Genomic DNA, 12,748 nt, shown 5'->3' with positions numbered 1-12,748 from the left:
CGCTGGAGACCTGGAGTGTCCTCTCCCACACTCACCTGCTGCTCATTCACTTGGAGGTGTTCAGTGTCCCACCTGCTTTCCCCACTCTCACGAAAGCCTCTCTTGCAGCTGCAGGCCTTCAGGCAGTGTACACTACTTTGTAAGGTACCGTTCCTTCCAGTCCAGCCCAGAGACAAGTGAATCGACAATTTCCCCTCACTTGCCGAAGGCCATGCTTACACTTTGCATCATGTCATGTAGAGCGGTGCCAGTCCGGCGTGAATAGCGTCGGGTTCCCCTCAGAGTAGTGACTTCATCTTCTTCTTGTGCCATGGCCTCAACCCACCACAACAATCAGTCCAAGGACGGCAGACGAGTGATGGCGGCGGCTTAGTGCAGCGCATCTCTAAACGAAGGGCCACACTAACACCCGATCCGACTGCTAGCAGTGGCGGTCCCTCCTCCGTCTTCTCCGTCCTCCACCGAGGCACGGCGTGCTAGGTAGATTAGACGCTGGACTGCCTCGCCTTGCCGTGCCGTGCCTTGCCTTACCTTGCTTTACCTTACCTACCGTGCCTACTAGTACTTGCCCTGCCAGACGACTACGGCTACTGCGAGACGATGTGCGCTGTGCTCTCACTCGCATGTGGTCCAGCAGGCACTAGCTAGCCTACCGTGGATGGTACCTTGTTCTCCCCACTGACATCCGTCCCATCCAAAAAGTTGCAGCAGCAAGCAGTAGCGACAGCTCGTTGTGTGAAGGGGAAAAAAAAAGAAGAGCAAGAGCAAGCCCAAAGAATGGATCCGTCGAGAGTACGTACCCTCCGTCTTCAGCGACGCCTTTCCCCTTTGAGCGGCCTCCAGAAAGATACGTACCGCCTCGTTGTTGCAGTAGCCACTAGCAGCCCAGAAAAGGACCCCTGCCCCAGTCGCCCTCAGCCAGCGACTAACCCTGGTGTGTCGCTGGTGTCGCTGCCCTGGTGCCCTCAAGTCCCCAGTCAAAGTCCCAGTCCCAGTCCCAGTCCTGGAGCCCTGGAGACCCTCCCACCACCCGTGGACTTGACCAGCATCTCCAGGCCAGACCCAGCCCAGTCAGTTGCCCTCGTCGACGAGGAACCGGGCATCCTGTCTCTCACTGTCTCTCTCTCGCAGTGTGCTGCTGCTGTTGCTACTGCTACTGCTGCTCTCCAGTCGCCTGCGCCTGCGCCTGCGTCTACCTGACGTCCAGTCCAATCAATCCCTTCCTCCCACTGCCTCTCAGAGTCTCCTCTCCCACTTTCACCACACACTCGAGGTAAAGTACCCAGGTACACCCACACCCCCCGGCCCCCAGTGCAGGTACCCAGCACCAGTCCCAGTAAGTGCCTAGTCCCAGTGTCTCCCGTCCCCTTCTACCACCACCACCACCACCTTCTCTCTCTCTCGAACCCTTCCATCCAACTCTCAATTACTTCCACCCGCTCCCCCTCCCAATCCGATTTCTTACCTTCTTAACCTACTCTCCCAATTCTTCCCCGGCGCTTCACGCACAATTGCTGCCAACCAAACCCTTCTTCTTCCCTTTTACCCGCCGTGTGCCAATGTTTCCGTTTTGACGGTGCCACACATCCTCTTCTACAGCATGTGCTAACCCCGAGCCGCCGTTTTCGTCGTGTCCAGTAGTCATTGTTTTCTCCCACTCTCACACACACCACCCATTCTTCCAACCACCAACTTTACCTTTTACCTTCTTACCTTTTCCATACCACCAAACCTGTACCTCCTTCGACTCTTGACGACGACGCTCCTCAATCAACACACTCATCCGCCCCGCCGCATACGAGAAGTCGCACCTTCCCCCGCCCATCGACCCCGTTCCTGTCGCGAGCCTGGTCACCTGTCCCGCGGCGGCGCCTTTCCGAGTACGAGGAGGAAGAGAGAATAGAAACACTTCGGTCCTTCCGCGACTGGACCACAAACGCTTACAGCCAACCACCACCCCGCGGAGGAAAAGAAGAACAAGAGCAGTCAAGGGATCCAGCAGCGCTGTCCTCCGATCTAGCCCACCACTTTGAACCAAAACCGCGATTACGCTCCTTCACCACACAAACGCAACCATTTCTTTACTTATTTCGCCAACGGTGCCCCTCTCGGGTCTCTCAGTCTCCTCACCCGAGACTGCCGCCACCACGTTTTCGCGCAAGAGGAGAGAAAGAGAGAAGGGATTCGGGCAACCAATTCCCAAGGTGCACAAAACCATGCCGTCAGCAGCGGCGAGAAGGATCTACGAGGATCAAATCCCCTCCTTCATGTCAGTCTTCGACCTCGACGCCGAGACAATCGCTGCCCAGGAAACCGTCACCCTCGTCGACCCAAAGTTGATCGAGATGGAAGCCGCTGGCAAGCCACTGGCCCAGCCGGGTGTTCAACACCTCCGACCGACAATACCCTCAGATCCTACGCACAAGCACCACGACAGTACTTCCACCCAGGCATCCGAGTCGGCAGAGTCATCACCTACAACCACCCTGTCAACAAGTGATTCTTCCCCATTGTCCGACCCTTCGCCTTCATCTTCCCCCGACTCACCCGTCAATCTGATTCCTCTGTCATCCTTCCCGGCCACCTCTTTTGGCGCTCTGCCCCCAATTTCTTCGATGAATACCCTGTCAGCGCCGGAGACTTCGAGCTTCCGCCGGCCGATGACGTCTCCTTCGCCGCGCCGCCCAAAGAACATGAAGGGCCTGTCCATTCAGCCGCCCTTCATGGGCAACACTGCCACGACGCTCGTATCTGAGCCCGCATCGCCCTCGTTCATCAAGCCCACCATCCCGGGCATGAAGCGCAAGCCTAGTCAATTGAGCCTCAACACGAAGACGTCGGATCTTGTCATGAGGAACACGCTCGAGGTTCCCGGCACACCTGGAATGGCACCTATCATGCAACGGCGCGCGCTGAAGCACTCGACTTCTTCCCCCCACATGCTGCCTTCGTTGAAGTCGGCAACGTTCGGCCCTCCCGGCGGAATGGGATTCCCCAAGGTTCTGGAGCGCAATGAGTCCGGTCTTTCAGAGCTGTTGAGGCCTACCAAGACGGGCGTTGGCTCCTCCTTTGACACCACGATTGTCGAGGAAGATTCGCCTATCAAGACGCAGATGGCCAGCCGCGCAGCCCTCGACTTCGAGCCGTACCACGAGAACGAAAACAACGAAGATCAGAAGACTCCCGGATACCCTGACGGCCCGATTGCCATCTACGAGGACAACGTTTATCTCTACTTGGAGCCGACAGCGGATGAGGCGTCCAAGTTTGACACGGTTATTAACGTAGCGCGGGAAGTGAAGAACCCATTCTCTGTGCTGCCCAAGGCAGATATTGAGATGACGGACTCGCCCGCCGTCCTCAGTCCTATCCCCGACAGTGCCGTGTCAAACGCCAGCTTCTCGACGGCGTTCGAGTTTGCTACCGACGGCAGAGCTGAGACCCCGACAACGCCCAAGGCCATGTCCTTCTCCGTGAAGCGCCCGGAGTACATCCACATGCCCTGGGACCACAACACGGATATCGCGCAGGATCTGATGCATCTCTGCGAGACGATTGAATCACGCACGAAGGAGGGCAAGAGGGTCCTTGTTCACTGCCAACAAGGTGCCAGCCGATCCGCCAGTCTGATCATCGCTTACGGTCTCTACCGCAACCCTGACCTCAGTGTCAACGACGCTTACTACGCTGCTCAGGGCAAGAGCAAGTGGATTAGCCCCAACATGAAACTCATGTACTGCTTGCAAGACTTTCAAAAGCAGGTATCAAAGAAGAAGGCACCCCTTGGCTCAGCCTTTCGCCCCCGAACCGGTCGCAGCCCCACGAAGCACCGTCTAACGCTGTCGGCGGACGCTGCCATCGATACCGCTCCGAAGGAGCCTTTGACGGCTCCCCTCCCAGGAGAAGATGAAGGCAGCTCAGGGAATTTGAGTCCGAAGAAGGGCAGCCCGACCCGTGCACGAGGTCATTCAACACCTGGCAGCCAACCAATCTCACCGGGACCCTCATCAGCGCCTTCTAGCTTCTCATGCTCAGAAAGCGAGTCCGCATCTAACTCCGCCAAGTTTGGAAGATTTGATGTGGACAGATTGCTTCCGACACTCAAACCGCCACCGTCCGATACTGGTTTTGCGTCGTCTTCATCATTTTTTGCCAAGCCGCCGCCATCACCTGGCCCACCCCCATCGCCTGGATTTGGTGCACACCGATTTGGACCCTCGGCAGGTTTCGGCTTCTCCAGCTTAAATCTTGGACCGTCACACGAGCACGAACCGGAAGAAAAACCGCACAAGGAGCGACACGTCGCGGTCGCGCTACCCGAAGACGCGGCGCTCATGTCACCGAGAGCCGAGACGATGACGAACAACCCGCTGCACGACGCCTACAACGAATTCGCGGGTATGCGATTTGTCGAGGTGCCGCCAACACCGAGTGAAGGTCTGTTCTCGCCTCGAGAAACAATGTTCCCCAGGGATCCCTTCTTCCCCTTCGGACGTCCCACCCAAGTGGCCGACCCGCGAAGTCCGCCTACAAAAGGTGAAACGCCAATTGTGAGGTCTATTGACGAGCTGCTATGACCGCGGCCAGGGCGGGACACACCGCCACTAGCTACTAGCACCAAGCCCTCGGGACCGGACTAATTCGGCGATACTCGGCCGGACTTTGGTTATTTGTTGCTATTCCTGCAACACCAACTGGTGGCCATGCGTCAGTCGGGAAGTTGCCGGTGGCCCCCATAACAACTATACGAGGTTCGCGCACAACCACACGCGACCATCGAAACATACGCACGCCGATCGAGTAAATTTTTTCTCTCTCATTGCGCTGAGCGTCTCTACGGCATTTACAGGCGTTGAATCGTTCTGGTAAAAATCAAACGGACCATTTTGGTGTACACCAACCACTGGGAATCACGCTTACGAGCACCACCGATGACACCTTGGCACACCGAAAAGCTCCAGAATCCTAGCGATCATTCAGCCGGCATTTCATTTGTCCCTTTTATTCGAGCCTTCTTTTCAGAGCGCAGCGAGTGGCGAAATGGTGGCCGGTTTCGTCACAAGCAAAAACGTACTTTACTACCATAAACCGAAATGTGTAATCTAGAATCGAAACCCCCGGGTGCGATATTGGAACGAAAACATGGGATGAGAGAGGTCCTCTCTTCCCATTTGGACACGGAAAGGGTCAAGGAAAGGGGGTTCGGCCATCATTTTTTCTTTTTGTTCTCGCAGTCGCTTCGCACAACATACGCTTCGCTTTAGGAGTTTGGGAGGGCACAACAGGTATCTCACGAAGGCCACGTCCTTGCTTCCCTACGGGGTGGATAACTGGCTTGGAGAGGAACATTGGACGTTGAGAAAGAAACTCACCTCAAAAAGAAGGCGACGCCCATCTTCCAAGTTTTGTTTGGTCTCCTTCAGGTTTCCTTTATTTTACTTTTTTCCTTTTTCGCGGGTCCATCCACGGATGAAGACCATACCATACGCATTTGGAGTCAACGGGGAGGGATGAGATGATAGGATACCCGGCATGACCGCATGGCTCGGGGGAGAGGTAGATGACTTGAAAAACAAAATGAGAAGCCGCACTTTTGTGTGTCAATTAAACGTTCTGTCCCATGCCGTGTGATGTGATGTGATGATGTATCATGTATGTACACGTGATCAGAAGCTTGAACGGACAGTTGGTTGGGACGGAATCTCATCTGGTGCCGCTTACGATCATGTTGGACATCTTGAACATCATAGTTCTCGCCGGCTGTTTTCATTCCCAAACCGTATTAATCTGATGGAAGCTGTCTCTCTTCACCCACGGCAATGACTTCAGATGAAAAACCATGATGAAGCTGGGGCGGACGACGCGACATCGCCTGCTGACGTCCTTGAGTACGACTTCTGCAAGAAAGCAAGATCTTGAAGGAGTGGGCTATGGGATATCAGACTCAACGAGCGTCACCAGCTCCTTGTCCGAGGCGTAGATGAGTCCGAGGATGTGTCTTGTCTGGCCTCGTCTCGACCCGATTCATCTGCAACAGATTGCCGTCGTCAGCGGTTCAGAGCCAATGCCTGATGCCTTCAACGTGCAGCAAAGAATATGAGGAATGCATACTACAAGACAGCTCGGTCACACCGCTTTCATCGAACGCGCAAGAGCCACACCCGATTACGACCAAGAGCCTCCGCGGGGAGTTATATCACACGGCAAATCCTAAACGACCTCTGGTCAAGAAACAGCTTTGAGCTAAGAGTTTGTATTCAAGCCCGGTCTGCGGACTGCTCTGTCTAAGAAATAGCCCCCTTTACCCTGAACGCCAGAGACTCTGTTGGTCTTTGTATGTATGTATATATATAAGAACGGCACTTGAATTAGCGCCCTGTGACAGACAGAAAACAAAACTTGGATATCTTATAAGGGGGTTGGTAGTGATGGAGAAGGTTGCCGGAACGGGTCAGAAGAACTGGCACGTTCGTCCTTCCCATTCGGTGGCTGCCACGAGCAACTTTACCGCTTGAAGCGAGGAATTCAATAAGAAGGGGGAGGCAATTACTGCGTCTTGCCAGCCGCAGCAGCCCTTTTGGCAGCCTCCTTTGCCTTCTTCTCCTTGGTCGCGATCTGCGCCTCAGCACCAATGGCACCGAAGACGAGGGAGACGCCGAGCCACTGCTGGCTGGAGAGGCTGTGGCCGAAGGCGAAGACGGAGAGCGCCATGGTGACCATCTTGCGCGTGACGGTGACGGTGACCAGAAGAACTGAGGAGAAGGTTGAGAGGGTGTAGACTGTTTTGTTGCGTCCTGCGTTAGCCTCCAGACTCAAGGGTTTCAAAGAAAGAGGGGGAAAACGGCAACTCACAGATGAAAACCTGCCCGACGGCGCCGCACGCGGCAAACCCCAGCACATCCCACCAGACCGCAGGGTACCTCGCCATGAAGCCCAGCGCAGCCTTCAACTCCCCCGCGTTCCCGGCGACGTCCATGCCGAGATACTCGCCGAGGCCGGTGTGAACGAGCCACGGGCTCAGCAGCAGATAACCCAGCGTGACGGCCGTGCTCATGAGGTTGTTGGCGCACATCATCTGCGGGCCGGTGTAGCCCTTGAACGTGCTGAAGATGTAATCCTGCGTGCTGTTCGTCAGGCCGTCGAAGAGGAGGTTGATGCTCAGCAGCAGCATGCCCCACGGCATGTTGGCGTCCGGGTTGACGACCGACTTCTTCTTCTTGCTGCCCGAGTGCAGGGTGAACACGGCCACGCCGGCCGTCACGCCCGCGACGACGAGGTACTTGTACAGAGGGTACCTCTTGCCAAAGAGCGTGGTGTGCAGCAGCATCACCGGGACCAGCTTGCAGGACTTGGCGAGCAGGAAGGTGATGTAGTCAATGTGGCTCAAGCTGGCGTATCCGAAGGGGGACGCGAGGGAGGAGGTGACGGCGACGAGGGCGAGGGGCCAGACGATCTTCTGCGAGGGGAAGACGGGCGGGAGGGAGGGCTTATTGCGGGAGCTGTAGGCGAGGTAGAGCAGGCCCGTCGTCGCGGCGAAGAGGGATTGGATCGTGTTGAGGAAGACGGGGTACTTGAAGACTTCGGGCTTGGACGCGGGGCCGTAGGGAGTCGTCGTGAGCTTCTCTTGGAGATATGCCCATGTCAGGCTGCATCCATCAGTCAGCAACTTCTCGATACCGCATGTAGTCCCTCCAGCGACGGCAAAACACGTACAATGAGGCGTAGATACCGCCAACAGCAATCAGAATCTGCAATGCGCCGGCCTCCTTGGTCTCGACCGGGGCGGTTGCGACAGCAGTCGCCTTGCCGTTGGATTGCGTCGCCTCGCCGTTGCTGGGCGTGCGCGCGAGGTCGGCTTTGGAAAAGTACTCGGACGAGGTTTGCCGCCTGACGGGCGTGGCCTGCTTCGAGCGCGCCATTGCGATTGTCGCGACGCGAAGTATGTCAATCGGGAGCGGTTTCGGTGTCCCGGGTCGCACAATACAGGAACAGTCAAGAGAACGACTTCAATCAAAAGAGAGAACAGACGAAAATTGAGGAGGAGAAAAGAAGCAAACAAGTGGGTGACGTTCAAGCCAGAGAGAAAGTTGAAGACGAGGGGAAATGAAAGACAAGAGCCGATATTATTATCGAAGTCGATGAGCCTAGGCTGATGACAGGTTGGCTTCATCCCAAAATTAAAAATAAGGTGGAGAGCTTACCTTTACCCGTCAGACCCCCCTGAACTCACCCCTTCCAAGCCTCTTCAGGGTCCCCTCCACTGTCCGTTGGCGAACTGCCCCTAACCTTATCAGGAATCAGCCCAGCGGTGCCTCCTCTCCGGATCGGCATCGCCAACAGGTACCCAGAACCCCGCGCGGCATTGGCCAATCACAGCAGGAGCGCATCTTGATCCTGGACCTGCCATGCTTGCGCCGCGCGCCAAATGGGAGCTTCACCTCCGCATCTTGTGGATTGCGGAATGGTCTCCTAGGCCTAGTGATGGAGTTGGCTGAACGCAGCACGATGACGGCAGATTCAGAGGGGGGCGATAGTGAAATAAAGTTAAGGGGCGGCAAAGGCCCTACGTTTGTCACTCCACTTACGCATCACGAAAGACACAGGAAAAATTTAGAGCGGCCTTGCGCAAGGGTATTTTTGTCTGCCTAGTCATGGAATGGTATCACTATGAAGAATCCTCCCGGTGTCGGAAATAAAGCCAATACCAGAAGCGTCCAAGAGCCATCCCATAACCCAAGACCTGCAAACGATACTAAGGCCACTGACTTGTGTGTTCGGTCCAGTCGTTGTCGGTGAAGAGAGGGTAAGGGGGATGAGGGGTTGCGAGTTCATTGATCTGAGTGTCGGTGGCCGATAATCATTATTAATGTATCTTCGAAGCCATGGCTTCGAACAGGTATCCCGCGTCGTGAATCATGAATAGCTCGTCATCTTCTTGGATGACACGCCACCTGCCGTATGTTCGTGAAGGTCGTATAAACATCCCGATCCTTAGACCCTGGGATATCTTTGCCTGCCCAAACGTTGACCGGAAAACCTTTCCTCCAAAATGAGCAAGTGTGTCGCCTTGGAGAAAAGCGAAAGCCGGGACCACAACCTGCTGGTACCCACGTGATGCTTTCAGCATGCCTGAGCTTTTCGCCGTCCCAAAAAAACTTCAAAATTGAGAAATAGGAAAAGTGAACAGAATAGAGAAGGGCGCGTTTTTCGAGTCCCGGACCCACTGACAGCTAGAGGATCAGCTGTCCCGGTTTCAAGCCTTGCGGCCAAAGTCTGCAAGTTCAAGAGCTGGAATATGGAACACAGAACCATCTACTCCGAGGCAGGAGCCTGGGAGCGGCGCATCTTCTCAGCCTCCAGGTTCTCGTACAGCAGGAAAAGGGCAGACTCGTTGGCCTTAGCAGTGCCCATGATGGTGAACATGCGCTCGCCAGTCTCGTCATGGGGGGCCTGGGATGATGAGTTAGCACAGTTTCAACAAATAGCACGAGCGAATAATTACCTTAGCAATGGAGATGCGGGCGCCGGAGGTCTTGCGGATTTCGCTAATCTTGGAACCAGCACGTCCGATGATGCATCCCACCATGTCAGCGGGAATGGAGATGTTCTGAGTCTGAATCTCCTCTCCGTTCTCATCATGAGTGGGGGGTCCACGGGAAGCAGCGTCAGAGTCAGAGCGGCGGCCGTAAGGGCGAGTTGCGCCGTTGCTGAAGTCGGCACCGTTACCGGTGCGCATGACGCGGGGGCTGCTGTACTCAGCAGAGCGACCACCGCCGGTGGAAGAGTAGCTACCGCTTCCGCCGCCAATAGTGCTGCTAGTAGTGCCAGGCTGGGTGCGGACGACCGGGTTGTAGAGGACGGTGCCGGTACCACGCTGCCAGTCGTCGACGAGGCACTTGCAGATCTCCCAAACGGCAGCCTTGATGCCATCCGGGGTTCCCTGCACCTCAACAATGCGCTCGGTGGACTGAGGGAGCATCTCCTTCTGAGCCACCATGCGGACACCAGAAACGTCCTGGATGTGCTTGATCTTCAGTCCCTGTCGACCAATGATGGTGCCCATCTGGTTGTGGGAGATCAAGAGCTTGATAGCTGCGAAGTTGTCAGCATGGAGCTCCTTAGAATACACGAGATGCGGCTGCTTACGGTGGGTGCCGTTGTTCTGGACGACGCCGCCCATGCCCATAGCAGGAGCGCCCTCGAGGAGAGCCTGCGCGACAATGGCGTAGGCCTTGGAGATAGCCTGAATTTCACCAGTGATGGTGAGAACGCGGTCGTGTACACCTTGAACAACCTTAGACACGCCGGCCTTGACACCGGTCTCGTCGCGAAGATCAGCGACGTTCTTGCCAGCCTTTCCAATGATCACGCCGGCCTCCTTGGAAGAGACGATGGCGCGAAGGGTGAGCTGAGACACAGCGTACTCCTCCTCCGTACGGGGAGCAGGCTCGCCATCGGGGCCGAGTCTCGGCTCGTTGTCATCAACCTTGAGGCGGTCGAGAGAATCGACGAGGTCGTTGCCGTTAGAAGGGATGTCTTGAACAGCAGACATTTTGGTAGCTGGTGAGATTTCCGAAATTTGATGGGATGAAGGGGCGCAGTCGGTCGCGGAGGTAGCAGCGAGTTCTGAGACTAAGAATTAGTAAATGCATAATTGAATGGTGTATTTGGAAAAGCAAAATCGAAGCGCTTGGCAATTGTGAATATTGTGGAAGGCGGGTTGCGTCGGAAGTTATTGCAGGCGCTACAGGCCAGCAATAACACGAGCAACCGTCCGGGGTACTTTGATTGGGGCAAGAAAGGGTATTGGGATGTCTGGTACCGTATACACTTTCAATGTAGCAGGTTGCAGACGATGAGGCGAATTTCCCAAGAGGTGCTACCCAAGCAGAGCTAGCGGGGGAGATGAGGTGGTGATGCGAGGCGGGGTGATTTTGTGTGGTGCTAATAATTACCTTGGATTTTTTTCCTGAGCTTTGGCGATCAGGAAGGAGGGGTTAGGTTGCGCGGGCAGGTATGACCCAAATTTTGGAAAGTGGGTAAATTGAAACTGCGATTCGAACCCGTGAGACGACGGTAGATGAGTACTTGCGTTCGAATTGACCGTCTCTATGAGTCGGTAGGTTGTTAACGATGCGGCGAATGCGCCGTGGTTGACGGTGGGTAGTGAGGTGGGTGGTGGATCGGGGAAGAGGTCGGGGTTTGGAGGGGTGAGATGTAGGCGAAGCCTCGGAGAGTGGGATGGAAGAGAGAGGGTTGAGGGTGATGTAAGGCGAGAGGGGGGGAGAAGAGTTGAGGCGGAAGAGAGGATGGATTTGGAAGAGATTGGGTGAGGTGAAGAGGTGAAGAAGAAGAGTTGGGGTGGCCGGAGAGGAGTGAGGTTGGTCGTGGGGAGAGTGAGGTGAAGGACGAGAAGAAGTGCGGGCAGAGATTTGGGGGGAGAAAAGTAGGTAGGTAATTGTAAGAGCGAGAGGGAAAGTGCGCGCGACGCAGGTGGTTTTTTTTTCCTGGTAGAAGTGTGGGAGGGGAGGCAGGTACTTACAGGTCTGCGTGGTGCAGTAAGAGAAACTCGGTACCCTCTTAGTCTCGAAATCTGTGGTGGTTGATAGCTTTCTAGGCTGGAAGGCAGGTGCGCAGGGTTGAATTGGGGGAGCTTCTCGCTGGAGCTGCGTCGTTTGCAGGGCTTGATATGGGAGAAGAGACGCGGCAGGTACGTGATTCACCAGTGGGTTGCGACTGAGGATTCCAACGGCAGCTACCTCCTGCCCCACCTCGCAGCACGGCATCACTTGTGCCTTCCCGCGATGGCAGAGAGCAGAAGTACTTGAAAAGGCGCTAGAGCCACCGTCGCAGCAAGTCTCCTGCCCCTCCCGCACATGCTTCCCGAGCTGTACCCAGAGTGTACCTCCCCTTGGACCCCTCCACGCGACATGGAGCTTACCCAGCGTCTGGGCCCTTTTCCTCCGGGGCCCTTTGAGCAAGCAGGCCTGGAAGGCAGTGACGGCGACGTTGCTGCTGCCCTGCGTCCACTCATTCAATTACCTAGTGTCACTTTTGAGACCCCTCATACGTGACTCCCACGTCCCCTCTTCCTCTCACACTCAAGAGCTGTCTGTGACTGAGCAACAAACAAGACAGGACGAGACGAGACAACCAGCAGGTTACGCCCAAGCTTTCTCAAACCGTTTCCTCTCCATCTCCAGGCGGTGATGCTTGTACATGGAATCGCGCAAACCGTCAACTGCCAGCAGCAACACCACCCTCACGCGAAGTACATCAACCACCCATCTTCCGTGATACCCGTCTCTCGCAGGGCAGAGTGCCTCCCTCCGGTCGCCCTCTCTCACACCACTTACACTCGTCGCGGGCGGGGCGCAAACTTTGGAGAAAGGTCCCTTGGTCCCCAGGCGGCCTCTTGGGGGGACTCTGGAGCTCTTCGGACTGATCCCCGCCAGGGCACATGACAGGGAAGAAGCATTCCAGGCCGTCTCGAATCGACCTCCATTTCAGGGTTGAATCTCTCAACGCAATGCGCATTGCTAGCTTCCCCCGGGATCTCTGGTGCCTGACCCGGCCGCATCGGAACATTGCACGGCAAGCATCGCGATCGACCAGAGTGTCCAATCGAACAGGTCACAACTGCCCGACTTGCGACACGCGACAGGAAAGTCTGGGTGCCGCATCGCTATGTGCGGTATCTGTGTCTGCCTACCTTACCTAGGTACGCTACAGACTCCCGTCGCACTCG

General features: G+C 55.9%; 3 protein-coding genes across 3 annotated transcripts; 1 reads left to right on the top strand and 2 right to left on the bottom strand.

The window, feature by feature from the left end:
* Positions 1 to 2,216: 2,216 nt before the first annotated feature.
* On the top strand, positions 2,217 to 4,577 carry GCG54_00006747 (Tyrosine-protein phosphatase MSG5; the record flags this gene model as incomplete). Its single annotated transcript, XM_045406746.1, has 1 exon — positions 2,217 to 4,577. One exon carries the CDS (start codon positions 2,217 to 2,219, stop codon positions 4,575 to 4,577), a length of 2,361 nt encoding a protein of 786 aa, XP_045260398.1.
* A 1,969-nt stretch (positions 4,578 to 6,546) lies between these two features.
* On the bottom strand, positions 6,547 to 7,919 carry GCG54_00006746 (UDP-galactose transporter-like 1; the record flags this gene model as incomplete). The annotated part of the gene is made up of 3 exons (XM_045406745.1): positions 6,547 to 6,779; positions 6,853 to 7,646; positions 7,714 to 7,919. 3 exons carry the CDS (start codon positions 7,917 to 7,919, stop codon positions 6,547 to 6,549), a joined length of 1,233 nt encoding a protein of 410 aa, XP_045260397.1.
* A 1,393-nt stretch (positions 7,920 to 9,312) lies between these two features.
* Positions 9,313 to 10,552, bottom strand: GCG54_00006745 (RNA-binding protein rnc1; the record flags this gene model as incomplete). Its single annotated transcript, XM_045406744.1, has 2 exons — positions 9,313 to 9,450; positions 9,503 to 10,552. The coding sequence occupies 2 exons, from the start codon at positions 10,550 to 10,552 to the stop codon at positions 9,313 to 9,315; spliced, it is 1,188 nt and encodes a 395-aa protein (XP_045260396.1).
* Positions 10,553 to 12,748: the final 2,196 nt, after the last annotated feature.

Source organism: Colletotrichum gloeosporioides (genome assembly GCF_011800055.1).
Source record: "Colletotrichum gloeosporioides strain Lc1 chromosome Unknown consensus_68, whole genome shotgun sequence".
NCBI lineage: Eukaryota > Fungi > Ascomycota > Sordariomycetes > Glomerellales > Glomerellaceae > Colletotrichum > Colletotrichum gloeosporioides.
This window is presented reverse-complemented; position numbering and strand designations above follow the sequence as displayed.